The 18,814-nt window shown below is 39.2% G+C and overlaps 1 protein-coding gene across 5 annotated transcripts in view; it reads right to left on the bottom strand.

The window, feature by feature from the left end:
- Nucleotides 1–258: 258 nt before the first annotated feature.
- Nucleotides 259–18,814, bottom strand: part of si:dkey-87k14.1 (leucine-rich repeat transmembrane protein FLRT2) — an 84,683-nt gene continuing 66,127 nt past the window's right edge. The window contains exons 2-4 of one of the 5 annotated variants that reach the window (XM_039741061.1): nt 8,395–8,495; nt 5,229–5,545; nt 259–2,824 (exon numbers count right to left, since the gene is read on the bottom strand). In XM_039741061.1, coding sequence (XP_039596995.1) covers nt 349–2,343 — 1,995 coding nt within the window. In that variant the 5' untranslated portion in view covers nt 2,344–2,824; nt 5,229–5,545; nt 8,395–8,495 and the 3' untranslated portion in view covers nt 259–348. Of the gene's footprint in view, nt 2,825–5,228; nt 5,546–5,916; nt 5,976–5,998; nt 6,208–8,147; nt 8,362–8,394; nt 8,496–18,814 lie in introns of those variants that run through there. The other 4 variants (XM_039741066.1, XM_039741064.1, XM_039741065.1 and 1 more) reach the window with 4 other exon arrangements.

The following is an 18,814-nucleotide window of genomic DNA, read 5'->3' on the forward strand; positions in this document are numbered from 1 at the left end:
GCTAGGGAGGTCTTACTGTAAAAATTCATATATAGCAATACTTGAAAACCAACAAAATATAAAATTTATTATTTTTTTTCTTTTTACCTTTTTTTTTACTAAGTTATAGAAAAGATAGCAGTTTGTCCAAGGTATAGTCCACAGTATAAATTAGACAGCAGACAAAGCTGAGAAACCATATATACTATATATATTTATATATATATATATATATATATATACGTGTGTGTGTGTGTAAATGTATATTATACATATGCACATACACACATGCACACGCACACACACACACACACACACACACACATACACACATATCAAATGTAATAATTATTACAAAGAGGCAAATTATCATGTGTGGCAGAATTCGACATCTGGAACGCTACCCTTGCAGTACGTAATGTTGTTCCCTATATGACAGTCTCTGAAGCCAATGTCTCCGTTTGGTGCATACAGGGGTTGTATTCTGAAATCTCCTTTCACAAACTGTTCATTATTCAGAGACACTATCTGAAAACTTGTTTCAGTCATTTCCAGGATAGAATTATCCTTTTTAGTTCCAGCTTCACAGTAGTCATCTTTTCTGCGCCCTCGGTTGTATTTCCACTTAGAGGAGGCATAACCTCCTTTCTTGTGCATGTGCCAACAGAATATGCTTAGCAAAACAACCAGGACGATGATTACAGCACCTCCTATTAAACCGGCCAGGAGGAAGGGAGAGTTTGGGTTCTGTTGAGTAGCTTGCTCTGGCCCCGAAGCCTTATTGTTAGAATTAAAAGCAGCAGGTTTAGTGGTGGCCACCGAACATACAGTATCATCCCCTGGACGATAGTTATTAAAAGCATCTAAGGGGATTATACAAATGCGATATGTGGATTTTGGCTCCAAGTTTACCAGGCTTATCCTCTGATGCTCCCCACTGACCACCTTCTCTTGTACGATATCCCCCGTCAAGCTGTGACCCATTTTAACCCACGTGACCTTGAAGGCTGTCACTAGAAAAACAGACGTCCAACTGACTTGAATGCACGAGTCATTCACAAAAGTAAAAGAGATCTGAATTACATCCTGTGGAGGCACGTTAGTCCTTCTTTCATTCTCGACTTCAGGCAGTGGGGAACTTGTCGAAGCTGTCGTACCTGAAGGTGGAAGCAGGTCAGGATTGCCAGGAAATGCAACAGCTGTTGAGGAAACGGGAGTGGAACCAAGAGTGGTGAGGAAACTGGGAGCGGTTGAAGATGGACTTAACGAAGCTGTAGTGCTGGGGCACATGATTAAATTCATATTGAGCTCTCTGATCACCATACCCCGAACTCTCTCGGGCTTGTGGCACATGAACCCGCGGACATTTAACGCTGACGGTAAAGATTTTAGCCAATCGGTGACCCATTTAATGTTGCAATCGCAGAACCACAAGTTGTTTCGAACAGTGAGCTGTTTCAAGTTGGTAAGCCCATCAAAGACCCCAGGTGTGAGCGACTGCAGAAGGTTATTTGAAATATCCAGTTTCTGCAGCTGATGCAGATTGGAAAAGGTTGCTACTGGGATCTCTGTCATCTGATTATCCTGCAAGCTGAGTCGCTCTAACAAGTCTCCAGGAAGGTCAGGTGGAGGTACCGTGAGGGAATTCCGAGCCATTGCAAGTTCTACTAGCTTGACCAAAGGCTTGAAGGTTCCCCTGGCTATACCCTCATTAGTCAAAAGATTGCCATCTAAAATTAAGCGTTCAAGCTTTGTCACATTTTGAAATGCTTGGTCAGAAATGGTAGCTATTCTGTTTTCATCGAGTCTGATCTCGATGAGATCAAGTGGCAGACCAATTGGCACACTGCTTAAATGGTTTTTAGACAAAAATAAAAGTTTAAGGCTAATGGCTTCCCGAAATGCAGCCTCTTCAATTCCAACGGTGGAGATGGAATTATCGTCTAGATGCAGCTCTTCAAGTTTTAACAACTGGGCAAGAGCTGCTCTAGAGATAGTCTGAATATTATTTTCCTGTAAGTGGAGCACCCGTACATTTCTGGGCAAGTTCATGGGGAACTCATCAAGCTGGTTCCCATACAAGTAAACCGTGTCCACGGAAACAATATTGTGCAGCTCAACAGGAAATCCAGCATTGTTGATTTGGTTATTGTGGAGGTAGAGAGTCTTGTAACCCTCCTGTATTCCAAGAGGCACTGACGTCAAGCTCCGCTCATTACAATAAACAAACGTTTTGTCACAACGGCACTCTTGTGGACAAGAAGCTGCCCGATAAAACTGAATATGGAGGCCTAAGAGAATGGTTATCCATGATTTTAAAAAGGACACCCAGTCTTTATTCCACAGACGCGTCTGAAACTCCATCTCTTAAAGATGGAGGGAATCAGTATTATTTTTTTTTTGTTGTTCAATTTCTGGAAAAACAAAGGGATAAAAAAACAAAACAAAATAATATAGAGAAATAGTACCAAAATCCCGAAAAACACAATGTCTTAAACTTGGAACAGTGATGCTTACTTCTCCAGTAAATATGCTATGTTGAAAAAGTCAAAGTAATCCTTCTGTAATTGCTTGTCCTAAGCTCCAAATACAAGAGCAATAGTCTCATTAACTTGCGTTGCTCTTCTGACTGACTCCATCCATGCTTGGATATCAGATGATAGCATAGCTCATCATTTTGCTTTCAGCCAGGCAAGGGCCAATTTAAAATCATGCAGCACAGAGAGACATCGGAAATACCCAGCAGGTTTATCATGCAGGACTCCCACTGTATTGCTAGCTCGTCACACACTGCTGATCCTTGACAGAGTTAGCCTCCTTCGGACTTGACATTTGGGTCCAAAACCTATTGAAATAAAATAAAAGAGGCTATAAATAATTTACAAAACGTGCAGACAAATCTGTTTGAATTATGGAATCGACATTTCAACTATTTCCTAAAAAAATGCTTTGTATGGGATGTGTATTTTAACAAAGCTCTCCACAGATTGTGCATACAAATGATAAAACAAAGTGATACAGTCATTATCGGTGTAAAGACCATCAAAAAGCAACCTGCTGCAATCTTCATTTACATCTGAAGAATTATTTTAAAGTAGTAATAATAAAAGAGATTAAACAAGCCTCTCTTGTAGTCAATTCAAAGAGTTTAATTTGGGCTGTTGGCTCTCCTTTTTTGTTGTTTTCAAGAACATACTGCTTAACAAATTGACTAATTCAATGAAGCAAGTCATGTTTTGAAATAAGCCGTCAATAAGCTTAAACTTGTTCCTCTGATGCAATTCAAAATAAAGTTAGCAATTATTAAAAAGAAAGAAAGAAAGAAAGAAAGAAAGCCTACCATAGTTAACAGTGAAAACTAATTAAATTTCATAGAGCGTAAAGACTTTATAATGGTTTCCTACATGAAGAAGATACTGTGCTATTTAAAAAATTGGTAAAGGTTGGCATCGAACAGAAGGAACTGAAATTTTTCAGCCTGTCAAATTCTATAAGAATTGACGCATCTCTATAGCACCAGCCTCAGGCCTCAGCCATGTGAAAATACATCTATAACTTCAAATATGTTCTGTCGTAAAAAAAAAAAAAATCAAGAAGAAAACAGCATCAACTGATCATATCAGATTTAATTTAGTTTGAATATAATTCTCCAATAAGTGCCTTTAGAATATTTAATATTGATAAATTTTTAATATTCTAAGCGGTGCTTTACAATATATTTAATCTGTCTCCCCTGTGCAACTGACAGCTATCTTAATGACATTTTTCCTTTTTCAAATATTCCTTCCTATAATATGATGTGATCCAGAAGATGGCACCTTTTAAACAAATGGCCACGAAGCTAACTTCTTATGAAACCTTGGTATGACAAACAGAACCAGTCAACAAAAAGCAGATTGGAGAGCTTGGCAATTTAGCTGTCAGACGAGCACTGAAAGTTATGATAAATATACCGTTTCTTTGTGAGAATATATAGTGCCAACGAGTGTGTGCAAGGTCAAATCAACAAAGCTGTTGACCTAAACCAGTTTACATTTGATTTTCTTTTCCTCCTATTAAATTTTCTCTTGGGCAAACTGATTTGTCCAAGTTAATTAGCACTGCAATTAAAAATTAATAAGTAGTAAATTACTTATTGGCATTATATGCATCCATAGACATATAAATTTACAGAGCATCGAGAAACCTGGAAAGCAGAGTCTTTGACAGGGGTTCACAATTGAACCATTCTTCATACCTATCAGCATCAATCCATCAATATGTTTCTGAACAGTGAATTGTCTTCATAGGCAGCTGAGAGGCAGGCCACTGGCATTAGCATGGCAGTCTGATTTAAAATGCAAACTATCCTTTATTGGAACAAAAACCCCTCTTTATTCCAGGCATTCTCCAAACTAAAACGGCTAGGATTTGTATGTAAGTTTTCATTTTATGCAATTCAATTTTCTACCCAGGCTTCCCAAAACATTTTCCCCGTAATGAATATTTTGCCAGGTACATGGATGAAGGCATTTAAATAAAGCGCATATATTAGTATCTATGCACTAACATGATAACAATGACGAAAGGTTCCAGCTATATTTACTGTCTCTTTTTATTATTTTAAGACAGAAATAATACAGCGATTTCAGTGCTGGGAAAAGCATATGGTCAAACAGGAACTATGCCGGGGTTAATTTTTAAGAATGATCGGTTCAGTTTTGAAAGATTCTGTGCGACCTACATGTTCAGCTTGCAAATGTGACAATTAAAAACAGTTCAAAGTTGCAAATCGTGCATCGATTTGTCATAATCTGACATAGGTGTACGTACTCTAGGATTATTAAAAAAGAATCTTCGCAATGACGCAGTAGTGTGCAGAATAAATGGATTTTTTTTAACTATTGGCATTACTCAGGCTGCTGCATGCAATGCACATCTCTTGTTCCCAATTGTATATTCCAGTACAAGGCTGTATCGATGATTTTTATCCGACTAACAATATGCCAACTTTAAAGCAATACTTAATACAGCGTCCCGTGTTTTTTTTTTTTTTTTAAGATTATATAATATATAGAGAGAGCTTTGTCACCTGACTCCCAAAACCGTCCTTATTATAACTTGAATGACTTCACGCGTTCAACCCCGTAAAAGCACACGCAGGACTAAACTGAAGAATCTGAAGTCTCAGCGAGATCTGGGAATAAAATGCAAGGTGTCAGGTTGAATGATGACGAATATAAAATAGATGAAGTGGAAACACACATTACCTTGAAATGTTTTGTAGTCCTTTTCATATCTGAGAACTTTAAAGCCCTCTCCGCTCTCAGTAAGCAGTGACTGCGGCCAGTCGCTCTATGCGCTGGAGATAAGCGCCACATCCCAGGGTGCTGGCAGTCCCCCGCTTGCGCGACTCGGGCTGCCTCTGTGCAGCGCAGCGGCTCCGCGCTCCGCGGGCTGCATGACCGCTCAGTCCTGCGGAGCCCAGGCTCAGCCGCGTCTCGGTCACGCCGCTCCGTCTTTCCACACAAGAATCATTCTCGGTCTCGATGCGTGCTGTTTCTCCTCTCCCTTCTGCCGTGCGCTCCTTCAAGAGATTAAAGGATTACATTAGGCAAAAGCTGTGGAGACTTCTTGCTCCCTCTCCCTGTGTGTCCCAAGCGCTATGCGTGCGTTTCCTCTGATTGCTGCCTGATACTCCAATAATAATGTCTCAGATTTGATTGCTTACTGCTAATGTAAGACTTGCCTTTCCCCTTGGAACCCCTGGGAGATGTTTACAGTAATGAATTCAGTAGATAGCGATCTCTCCACTGCCTTCTCTTCTCCTCTCCTCTCTGTCTCTCTCTCTCTCTCTCTCTCTCTCTCCTTTTCTCATTCTGTCCCTCCCTTTCCACAAGCGTGAAACGCGGGGGGCACCATTAAAAGGCTAAACGCCTAGAGATGTTCACACTTTACCTCTTCTTGTACTGCAAGACAGTAGTTAAAAGGAGCAGGAGCCGAATGAGTGCTTTAATACATTCGGAAGTCTAATGCTCACCTATGAAACTTACACGTTTCATTCAGCAATGCGAGATTTACTGCACCGATCCTTCCACAACTCCGCATCAGCGCTCTTAAACACACCTACATGGACATTTAGAGGGATGGCCCAGGATATTCTATTACATCATCTTCTCAACTTTACTTTACTTTTCAGGTCATAACCTTATAAAAAATACCAAATGCACTGATTTCAATTGGAATCTTCAAAACCTTTACACACGCGTACTGTATATATATATATATATATATATATATATATATATATATATATATATATATATATATATATATATAGCACACTCAAGTAAACGAAATAAGTGAAAGATCACTCCAGCCCAACAGAATACATCAGTCAACAAGTATAATAAATAACAAATGGTTGACGGGTCTGGTGGAGGGGCTGTGACGAAATGTCCTGTCACTAGTCCGTCAGACTCTTCTAACGCCAGAGCCAGATGCATCAAAGAAGGGCAAAGTGAGACAAGATTTTCAGCATGAAAAAGTGTAACAGAGGCTACTTTCTTCACTCTCTCTCTGTTCTGGGACAGCAGGAGGCCGCCATACCCACCCACTAATTTCGAGAACCTTTTTAAGTTTTTCTTCATTTTGTGCTCATTTATGACCGGAGGGTGGGGGGCGAATTTTAGAACAGGACATGGACACACCTAAAAATGTCTATGTCAGGGTTGGTTCAAAATGAATTGTGGAGCCTTGTGTGCCATTTAATAAATTAGGTAGGCTCATGTCTTACTCAAAATAAAAATAATAATAATCATCAAGGCAGCACGGTGGCGCAGTGGGTAGCGCTGCCACCTCGCAGTTCAGAGACCCTTAAGGGTTCGCTTCCCGGGTCCTCCCTGCGTGGAGTTTGCATGTTCTCCCCGTGTCTGCGTGGGTTTCCTCCCAAAGACATGCAGGTTAGGTGCATTGGCGATCCTAAATTGTCCCTAGTGGGTGTGTGTGTGTGCGTCCTGCGGTGGGCTGGCACCCTGCCTGGGGTTTGTTTCCTGCCTTGTGCCCTGTGTTGGCTGGGATTGGCTCCAGCAGACCCCTGTGACCCTGTAGTTAGTATATAGTGGGCTTGATAATGACTGACTGACTAATATAATATAATTTAATATAATATCTACTAGGCTGCGGTGGGTTGGCACCCTGCCCAGGATTGGTTCCTGCCTTGTGCCCTGTGTTGGCTGGGATTGGCTCCAGCAGACCCCCGTGACCCTGTATTCGGATTCAGCGGGTTAGAAAATGGATGGGATGGAATATCTACTAGGCAGCACGGTAGCTCAGTGGGTAGCACTGCCGCCTCGCAGTTCGGAGACCCTAAGGGTTCACTTCCCAGGTCCTTCCTGTGTGGAGTCTGCATGTTGTCCCCGTGTCTGCGTGAGTTTCCTCCCACAGTTCAAAGACATGCAGGTGAGGTGCATTGGCGATCCTAAATTATCCCTGGTGTGTGTGTGTGTGCCCTGTGGTGTGCTGCCACCCTGCCCGGGGTTTGTTTCCTGCCTTGCGCCCTGTGTTGGCTGGGATTGGCTCCAGCGGACCCCCGTTGGGATGTGGCGGGTTGGATAATGGATAATCATCAAAGCACACCTCTTTCCAAGCACAAATTGGATGGTTCTTCTGGTATTTCTTAGTTATTTTTTTCTACACGCTAAGAATGAATTGATCTTTACTGCACTATACTGGGCCTCGTACAACCCTGTGCTTGACAAAGAACCATTTTATTCTCAGAAGAGTTCTTTGTAAATGAAATGGGTTCTTTGCGCTTTGAAAAAGTTCATAATATGTGGACAAAGCAGAAATCTTTATAGGCAGGATGATAACAGATCAAGAAAACCCAAACTTAGCCTGCATTCTTGTCTTCAGCGAGTGTCCCTTTAAAATCAGGGACCCATTGGTATTTCACCCATCTGTTGCCATCTATTCGTGGTTATTTATGGAGCCTGTTGCAGATTGAAATAAATAAAGGTTCTTTCTGGAGCCTTCATGTGGATGGTTCTTTTAGGAATCAAAAATGGTCTGAAGAGCCACTTTGGCACCTTTATTGGCCCCTTGATTTTTTAGGGTGTACAGTACCTGGTTTTAGTTTTACATCCATCCAATTTTGATCCCAATTTTCCATTACAGGGGACGCAACCTACCTTGGCACTGATGGGCCTACGGCAGGAGCCAGCAGCTGCCATTCCATCACACCCACACATTCAGCTTAGGGTCAGATGAGAGTCACAAAATGCCCTGACTGCAAGTATTTCAGCAGGGGGAAGAGGCAAAATGGAGTCCCCTGAGGAATCCCACATGCACATGGAAAAAACGTTAAAAAACAAGTAAATAAATAACGTTGACTCTCCAGATTAAACCAAAGAAAATTGAGAAAAAGAAGGAAGGCACCTTTTTATTGATCTCTTGAATGAGCAAGCAAGGGGGGATATGCTTGTTTTTGCAGCTGCAGTTCACGTTGGACTATTAAGCACTATTTAAGTTTGAATCAACTGTATGAAAAAAAAGAAAAAAGAAAAATCACTGAAAATAAATAGCTCCAGCAGCCAATCTAAGCATAATTAAAGACATATAAGCTGAGCAAAACTAGGGAGAAAGAAGGAAAGATTTAAAAAAAAATGTGTTTTATTTTTTTATAGACATCATGAAGAAAACAAGCAGCCAATGCACAGACAGCACCGCCTGATTTTCTTCTCTTTAGCTCATTTACTGCCTAATCGTTATACTAATATTGGATTCATTCTGGCACGTGCAATTAGTGAAGACTTTGCTCTGTTGGTCAAGCTAAGAAAAGCTTTTAATATAATGTGGTCGTTGATAATAAGTGGAACTAACAGGTGAGGAGCAGAAAATATGTAAGGGAGAGTGGGTTGTGCGCGGCGTTTTTAAGTGCCTGTCTGTATGAGGTTATGGCTGCAGTTTTAGTCCTCAGAGAAAAATCTAGCTGCACAAATTCAGTCTCTGATGAGAGCTAAACCTCGACACTAACACAGATACACGTGTGGCATCTCAAATGCTTTTCCAATCTCCCAACTCTCATAGATCGAAAATTATCCCCAGAATTGTTAGAGGTAAAGAGAACTGGGTATACTCTGTATAGCTTACGTGCTCTGTGTATCATTCTAAATAAAAACCTCTAGCAATTACATAATTAAAAAGAAATCCGTCCTGTGCTGCACAAAGAGCAAGGCAGGAATCAACCCGGGACAGAAGACAGTCCGTCACCCGCACAGGGACAGTTTAGCCAGAAGCCATCGTAATATGGGAAGCCCATGCAGACACAAGGAGGACATGGAAACACCACACTGCCAACCGAGCCTGCATTCTAACTGTGATATTCTAAAATATTCATTATGACTTAAAGTTTGCATAAACTTCACATGCAAGCAACAAGTGTTGCAATTAGCAGACCTTGAAATTTTGTCTCATCAATATGTTCATCCAATATGATCTGAAGATTGATCTGTCCATCCATTTTGAGTCCTGTTGGCTAGTTAGCCATTAATATAAACAGTTCCGGTCAATGTCTAGAAACGCTGAAGAGTGGGCAGTGCCAGTCATTCCTCTGCTCATTTAATCAGATTTGGGATTCTCTTTTAACACGTGAATGTGTGTGCTCAGTATAAGCACACTGTAAAAAAGGGGGGCATCCCATGTCGTTATGCATTTTGTTGCAAAAATAAAACATACGGGTCTGCAGTTTAAATGTCATTGACTTATCGATATGTAAATTAATGAGTTACTCAATTTATGAATACTATCATATCCTATGGAACTTTAGAAAATCATTTTTATATTTCCCATTTTCATTTACTTGCTTGGCAGTAAATGAGTAAGTAAGCGACTTACAAAAGCTGCGGTGGGCTGGCACCCCCTGTCCAGGGTTTGTTTCCTGCCTTGCACCCTGTGTTGGCTGGGATTGGCTCCAGCAGACCCCGTGACCCTCTAGTCAGGACATAGCGGGTTGGATAATGGATGGATGGACTTAACAAAGAGATAAACATAATCGATTAACATTAATCAAGAGCAGCCTGGTGGCACAGTGGCAGTGCTGCTGCTTTGTACTAAGGAGACCAGAGTTCGTGCCCTGGGTGCTCCCTGCCTGGAGTTACATGAATTGGCCATTGTGTGTGTGTGTGTGTGTGTGTGTGTGTGTGTGTGTGTGTTTGCCCAGGAATTGTCTCTGCCTTGCACCCCAGATATTTGGTGGTTTAACTCCAGCTTCTCCATGACCCTGCCCTCAATAAGTGGGTTAAGAAAATGGATGGATAATAAAGGCAAGTCGATACATAGGTACCATGGGATGTTTTTGAAACAAGATAGTTTTAGGTTTACCACATCAACTTTTATGTTACTGTATATAGGGCCTTTCACAGATTTGACATCACAAGAGAGTTAACGACGAGGCTACAGTAGACGACCCATCAAGTGGATTAACAGTCCAGTCAACGTCATCCTTTGTTTATAACAGTGGGCTCTAACACCAACACGTTCTAGATTATATTTTTGCTTTCATTTTAAATTATTATTTTAAAGTTTGTACCCCTTCTATAATGTATGCTATGTGGGTCTAAACAACTAAATGACAATTATGTTTTGACCTCTAATTTTAAACCGTCGTGTGAAGGATGGATCATTTAGCATGGCACCATGACTCTGTGTAAAGTAGATATGGCACAAATCTGGGCACTCTCACCTGACCTTGATCTTTCCGCCCCAGTAAATAAGTACTGCATGGAAACTGCTTAATATTGGCTATTGCTATTTAATTACTGTTATGTCTGCCCTAGCTCCGTGGACATCCAAGTGACATTAAATTAATGACAAAAGGATGACTTAATGGATGGCCTGTGGTTAAAATGCGAAATGCTGATTATGTCGTGCATGATTGATCGATCGCATCAATTTGTGATCATTAGTCACAGATGACAAGATGTAATGCCAAATTCCTGACTGATGCTGATGCATGTTCTATATTTGCAAGAAAGGAGAAAAGTCATGAAAATTAATTATGACACGGAAAAAAAAAAACTAAAAAAAAAAAGTTTCAACATCTATTGTATGGGGTTAATAATCATCGGCATACAAAAACAGTATTTTTTTTTTTCTTACTGCATTTAGCACAGTTTTTAATGTTATATGCCAGCCAAATTGGCACTGAGCTGTCACAGCTGGCATTTCTAAATTGTCATAATGAAAATTTGATCTGAATCTGGCTTGTTTCATATTAATGCCATAACAGGGCACATGATCCACAAGTGGAGAGGAGACGCATATGTCTGTAGTGATAAAGACTGTCAGTCTGTTGTGTTTGTCTATAAAATCTATTTACCCCCAAGTTTATCATTTTCAATCACATTCTCTTGGTGAAAGGATAAAACAATACAATGACCTATTGAAAAACTACAAACAATTAGAAAATAAATGCTGTGATCTACCTGGCTTTTCTGTGTCATCCACTCACTAAAATATGCATTTTCTGCCTTTTATGGAAGGGAAAACATCGCAGTGCACTGACAGTCAGAGCATTTATTAAAAATATCCATGAGATAATAAATGTCACTTTTTTTTTCCTTTTCAATAAAGCATTTTATCTACTGAGATGCAGTATTATTATGAATTCAGAAGAGCTTTATCCAGTTCGCAGATTGACAGCATGTATTGTAAATAACCCACCAGCCTTGGTAAAAATCCAGTATAATCCCTTAAAAATCCAATCCAGAAAGCAAATAGAATATTTCCAAGATCTGAATACCCTGATACGCATAATACTGGAAGCTATCAACAGATTTAACAAGCACACTCTGATTACTATAAAGCTGTGGACATCTGTAACGCTGCAGCTACAATAATCCAAACAGAGGTGGCAGTAGTGTATAGACTTACATGGTGACGGCATGCAGGGGAATTTATGTGAACATCGCAACTGGCCTCTGCAGGATACAGGCTCCAGAATCACACGCTGTGGCAGTTGAAATGATATTAAACCCCTTTCAATTTCCAAACTTACTTCTTTCCCAATCGTCCTAAAATCTCACTTATCATTTTAAACTTTAAACAAATCTGATATTAAATTTTATAATTTACTGAAGACAGTTCAGTGGCCCGAAATTATTACTGAACTCCGAATGTATGAATTTCACACACACTAGTCAAATCTGATATTAGATTTGCCCAATACTATATATCCTTATGTCACCTGGCAAATGAGATTTAATTCTACAAAGCAGCCCTGAATCATCTGCTCCTGCAGAATTGTAAAAGTCAGGAATTAATCATAATTTGTAACAGTCTAACTGGTGATTATTTGAAAAAGGAGATGCATAAAATCTTTTTAGCAGATTATTTCTTTCTAACAGAAATAAGGTTACCTACAGTACTAGTGATGCATAAAATGAAATGATAAAATATTCACATCTATAGGAATTTGGGCTGTCAAATTTTCGAACTACAGTGTGTAAGGAATGCAGGATATTTTTTTACTTGCACTTTTGCTAAAACTCTTCAGATATATTTCTACAATTATGTATTAATAATTCTTTTTTAATCTCTGTATTATATTCCAAAAATGTATAAGTAAACATAATTCTATTCAATAAACCAACTACACATGTTTGATAATGTAATGCTTAATGAGGCCAGCAATAGTGTATTTAACATATTTCACATCTTTTTTTTATTTTTAGATAGATAGATAGATAGATAGATAGATAGATGTGAAAGGCACTATATAATAGATAGATAGATAGATAGATAGATGTGAAAGGCACTATATAATAAATAGATAGATAGATAGAGTGAGTGAAAGGCACTATATAATAGATAGATAGATAGATAGATAGATAGATAGATAGATAGATAGATACGCACACCATTTTCTCTAAAGGGCGTCATGGTGGTGCAGTGGTAGCGCTGCTGCCTCACAGTAAGGACACCCGAGTTTGTGTCCCGAGTCCTCCCTGCGTAGAGTTTGCATGTTTTCTATTTTTCCTCCCACAGTCCAAAGACATGCAGGTTAGGTGAGTTGGCGATGCCACATCAGATTGTGTGTGTGTGTGCTCACCCTGTCCAGGGTTTGTTCCAGCCGTGCACCCTATGCTAGTTAGCTAGTTGGCATTTTCCTTAAAAATTGTATAGCATTTCGTATATTTTTTCATATTCGTGGTCCAGCAGACCCCCCATGACCCTGTGGTTAGGGTATAGCGGGTTGGATAATGGATGGTACGGAAGACTGACATTTTCAACTGACTGCACATACGTATTGTAAGGCTTACCATTACAAAGTAAGACACCTGATGAATGTCCAACAGTTTAAATATTATCTTTCTGGCTTTTTTTGATTTTTTTTTTCAGCACACAATTAACCTTTTGCAAATGGGTGCTGACACGTCTCTCTAACTCTTATTCTTGCATTTGACTGATTTGCACTCATAAATTAAAAACATCAATATACCTTTTTTTCCTTGTTTTTCAGCTCAGGCAAACAAGCTAGTGCACATTCTATCGGGGACAATGCAGTAAAATTCTTATTTACGATGTGACCCGAAAGCGAACGCAGGGATTCACAAATTACAGTTCTCCATACATGAGTCAGACTTGTAAAACAGATGGGAGCCTTCTATCTAGACCAGGGGTGTCCAACTCCAGTCCTGGAGGGCCACAGTGGCTACAGGTTTTAATTCTAACCATCATAATTAGTGAGCAGATTTTGCTGTGGATTAACTTCTTTTGTCTTAGTTTTAATTAGCTGACTGAGACCCCTTAGTTGTTTCTTTTTCCGTAATTAGCAGCCATACAATAATGAAATGCAAAACGAGCAGCCACAAGACCAGCTAAGCACAGTATCTGAAAATAAAGAACGGTGAAGGTTGGTCAGCTGAGGTCACCAAAATGTTTTGATGATGTTCTTAGACAAAACAGAAAACCAGCAGTTTTGGAATTGTCTCCAGTGGCAGCAGCAATAAGCCATTGAATTACATAATGAGTTGAATTAACAGCAAGAATTGGATTCTTATTAAGAACCTGGTTGCAGTAAAATTAGTTGTAGTTTGAAGCCCTGATTTAGCTGGTCATTTGTTGAGTCGTTTCACATTTCATTTCTGGTTGGCTGACATTTAATGAAGAAAAGAATCAATTTGGACGGCCGAATCCTTAAAAACAGGGCGATTAAAATGAAGGGGAAAGGAGTTAATTAGCACTGAAAACTGCTCACTGATTAGGAAAAGGGTTAGAATGAAAACCTGCATCCAGTATGGCCCTCCGGGACTGCAGCTGGACACCCCTGATCTAGACCAACAACGCAGAAGGCATTAATCAGTCAATCATTTTTATTTCATATTCACTTTTTACAAATTTCCACAGAAGTAGTGCGACATGACACAAGAGACACCAAACCCAGCCACGTGCACAGTGCAGCACCCACCTGGGTGAGTGTGCCAGCAGTTTGTGCACGCTCACTACTGTGAACTGGAGACCCGGGTTGAGAGCTAAGAACTTAATGAGTCAATTAGACTGTTAACAAATGCTTTTTTTAGGGGGCCAGATTGAAAAAGCAGACTGGGAATGTAGCCACATGCCTCCATGGGGATGATGGATTCAGCTTTAAACTGATCTAAAGCTTTTACAATTTGGCAAACTCCAATACAAAGTCTTAGACTCCTCCAGCCTCACAAGCTCTTTAGCAGGTGCCCAAGGGACCCAAGAGCACAACACACCCACGTTGAAGCTCCTGCTTCACAGGCTTGACATTCGCTGCGCCTTTAACGCTCTCTCTTTTTTTTCTTTTTTTGGACTCTATCATGCTATCGTTCAGACGTCCATCCTCGTACCCACACATTCTTTTGTAACTCCCTTTTTCCCAGTGTCCAACAATTCACCAAACTAACTCATTTCTCTTTGGTACTTTTATTATTTTTAGCTATTCTTTTTCTTATGTTTTTGAAAGACATTTTAAAACCTAATTAACACTTCATGTTTTACGTTTGGGTCGAGTAACGTACCTCACATTTTTTAAAGGCTATTTTAATCGTTTACCTGGTACATTATTTTTGTTCCAAAAATATCTTTTTCGTGTTACGCAGCAGCAGATTTCTTGGCCCTCACCCTGTCTGCTGAGAGTGACTCCCTGCAGGACAATATTACTTACTGCCTATCAAGGAGCTTTATCTAGAGTATATTAAGTCGTTTGTTTTTTTTTGTCTAAATGAAGACAATATACACACGAGCCTATTAAACTTTTCTTGTGCAAATGGTAAATATTAAATCCATGTACACTACAGAGGCTGATGTGACTAAGGCCTAATTCACGTTTGGAGGACTTGGATCAACTGAACTAACACAAACTCTGCTTTCGAAAGAGAACATTTCTGGATGTAATTGCACTTCCTAAATGCTCACATTTTGCTGTAATCCTTAAGACCACCCAAACCATCCATTCATTTATTTTCTGAGCCCGCTTAATCCACTTTTAGGGTTGCTGTTTGCATAGCTGATCTGAATACCATCAGGTGCAAGGCAGATGGCATGCCAATCCATTCATTATCATTAACACTCACACACACATATCCACATTCACTCAAATCAGACAAACGTGGAGTCATCCATTAAAGTAACACGTGTACTGTATATTTGGGTATGTGGGAGCAGTACCAGAGTAACTGTGCCAAACACACACAGATATGGAGAGTCGTGCCAAACACACACACACAACGATCAGGCTGCTGGGTGAAAGCAGCTCTAACCACTGCACCACCAATTTGCCCCAACTTGTGGGACATTATTTTAAAAGTTTATCTGTTAATCAAGGATGTTTAAGTGTTAGCCATAATCATTTAAATCTAACAAGACTTTGACTTATTTTGTTTACGGTTCTTTATCTCTTGTGTGTGCCTTAATGGCATTTTCACAGCATTCACTGGAAAATGGACAAAAGAGCTCAGATGGCTTTGTGCTTAGAAGATGTTATTCCTTACAACTATTGACACAATGGTAAAAGTGAACTGTAAATGTAACACCTCCACATATCAGAGAGACTGGAGACTTGTTCTTCAAGACATTACATGTGTCTATCTTCTTTTGCTATACAAATAGTCTTTTTTTCTTTACTGTGCTAATTCTCCATCACATTATGAACAGAGTCACAATTTTGCATTGATAGAACTGGAGGGTGCTACTGCCCTTATACACCACGTGTACGGGGTTTGTTCATCCTTCCTGTATCTGTACGAATATTCTGGTTTTCTCCCAATTCCCAAAAAATCATGTGACATGCATGTGGGTGGATTTGTGGGGTCTGATTGGGCCACAATGGAAATGGCATCCTGTCCTGGATTGGTTCTGGTCTTGAGTGTAATGCTATCAGCCAAACCTTTGTTTCCCCCACAGTCTTACACCCGAGATTGTTAACTTTCAGTTTGTGTGTTGTGTTTGCGATAAAAAGTAACAATAAATTAATAAATGAAGTAATGAGTTCAAATAAGAGGTGAGAAGGAACTGGCTGAAACTGGGATAATCACCAAAAGAAAGATTTGTTTCCAATAGGAATTCGCCAGGCTAATACAGTGGAGCACTTTCAAAAACTGCTAAAAACACATTGCTTTAACGTGGCTTTCTCATAACTTCATTTTAGTTTAATCCCGATGCTCTGTATATTCAGTTAATTATTATTACTATTCATGGTGGCTCCAAAATCTGTACTAACCCCGACTTTCTCTTCTGTTCTTTTTCCAGTTTTCTGTGGTGGCGATCTGCACCATCACCTCCTGATCAGCGCACCATGATGTCCTTACATTGATGGACATTGAAGTCCACATGACCATCATCATCAAGTCCTTCCATGAGAATCCTGAATACCATGAGGACTGATTGAGGTCATTTATGTGAGGTAGAATACCTACAGGGGGCTGGCTGGGTGGTCTCATGGCCTGGACCCCCTGCAGATTTTATTTTTTCTCCAGCTGTCTGGAGTTTGTTTCGTTTTTCCTGTCCTTCCTGGCCATCTGACCTTACTTTCATTCTATGTCAATTAGCGTTGACTTCTTTTAATTCTTACTTTGTGTTTTTTTTTTATTTCTCTGTTCTTCATCATGTAAAGCACTTTGAGCTATATTATTTATATGAAAATGTTCTATAGGAATAAAGGTTGTTGTTGTTGTTTGATTATTGTATACTCTAAGAAACATGTAAAATGGTAATTTTACATTTGGACATTTAAAAATGTACATTTCTTGTATTTTTTTTATTAACCACCCCATCTAAAAAAATATTAAAAATTGTAGCAATTTCAAATTCTCTTCGAGTAATGTGATATCGTTATTCATATTTATATAAGAAGCTGGCTGGGTTACAAGTGATTTCTATGTTTGTTGGCAAAGTTGTACATGTTAAAGTATTTTGACGATGCCAGAAATATACAATTTTCATAGAAAAAGTCATTCTTTTTTTTTTTTTTTTTTTTATTGAACACACCATGTGAAATAAAATACTTTAATATGATCCAGTGAAACAGACAATTGTACTTAGCTTAGTGAGCATTTGAAAAAGTAGGAATTGAGGAGTCTCTTGTTTCTCGATATGTAATAAAATGTAAAAAGAAACTATCTGTTTTTAGATCTCGAATCAACAGGCTGGAGACTTTGTGTACAACGTAGCCCTATTAAAAAAGAGGAGCAGAAAAATAACATCATCTGACAGGCAGGATCTCAAAGATACTATTCAAATAAATACCCTCGGCCACAGGAATTATTTTTCAGTTTACGGAAAATGAATATGTTTGTTGAGTCCAGAAAGTAAAATGGGGTCAGTGTTCAATCAGTCCACAATTTATTTAATCAGTAGCTTGCTCACTCAGTGGTGAATTATTGTTAAAAAGCGATGCTCTGCTAGGTGAATCCAGATGGATGTGTGTTTTCTGCATACAGCAAGCTGTAAAAACATTGAATGGCAACAAAAAGGTCCCTGTTAAGTCGGCATCCACAGACAGATATGTAGGAAAAGGTCAGGGAGTGAACAGTTGTTTAGAAAAAAGAGATGCTTTCTGAAGTTACATCTGCAGTGAATATCCCTTTCGAGGTCAAACAAAGGAAGTCACACTCTCAAACAACCCAGCAGCTATGTGTCTCGCTTAAGAATGCACGTCTCCTATTTGTTTACTTGCCTGATGTGACGAAATAGAAAACAGCTTCATAATCTCTTACATTAAATAATGGTGTAGTCATTGAAATGCATTTACTTTTGTACATTATTTGTTTTTATTTTCCAATAACCACGCAATCAATTTCACACGCATTATTTAAATACTTCAGAAGAAGAAGAAGATGCCCTTATTGTCACCGTACAAATACAATGAAATGTCATTTAGAGCAAATCTGTACATGTCAAAAAAAAAACAAACTATAAATCTATAAAAACAGTAACACTTATAAACACATGTAAGATACATTATAAATAAAGTACAAAATATATACAACCAAAGTAAAGAATAAGATGCTGGTACTGGAAGAAAAAGGAGCCAGTGTCACATCATTATTAGAAGGACATTACAAAACAGAGTGCTTTACAGGGGTTGGGGGGTAAAATAATAAGTTACTGCACAAATCAAATGTACTTTTACAATTAAGTTATGACAAAATATTCACATATTTTGTCAAATCGTCAAAATGTCAAATCGGCTGCCTACAAAAAGAAACTCGGCATATACGGTATACAGTACAGTAATCCCAACTAACATTGAGTGCCCTGTCAAATAAAATATAAAATAAACTTTCAATTTTAATTAATTTTATGATATGTTGATCTGCAGATCAAATTTGAT

The sequence above is a fragment of the Polypterus senegalus genome, chromosome 18 (genome assembly GCF_016835505.1).
Source record: "Polypterus senegalus isolate Bchr_013 chromosome 18, ASM1683550v1, whole genome shotgun sequence".
Taxonomy (NCBI): domain Eukaryota; kingdom Metazoa; phylum Chordata; class Cladistia; order Polypteriformes; family Polypteridae; genus Polypterus; species Polypterus senegalus.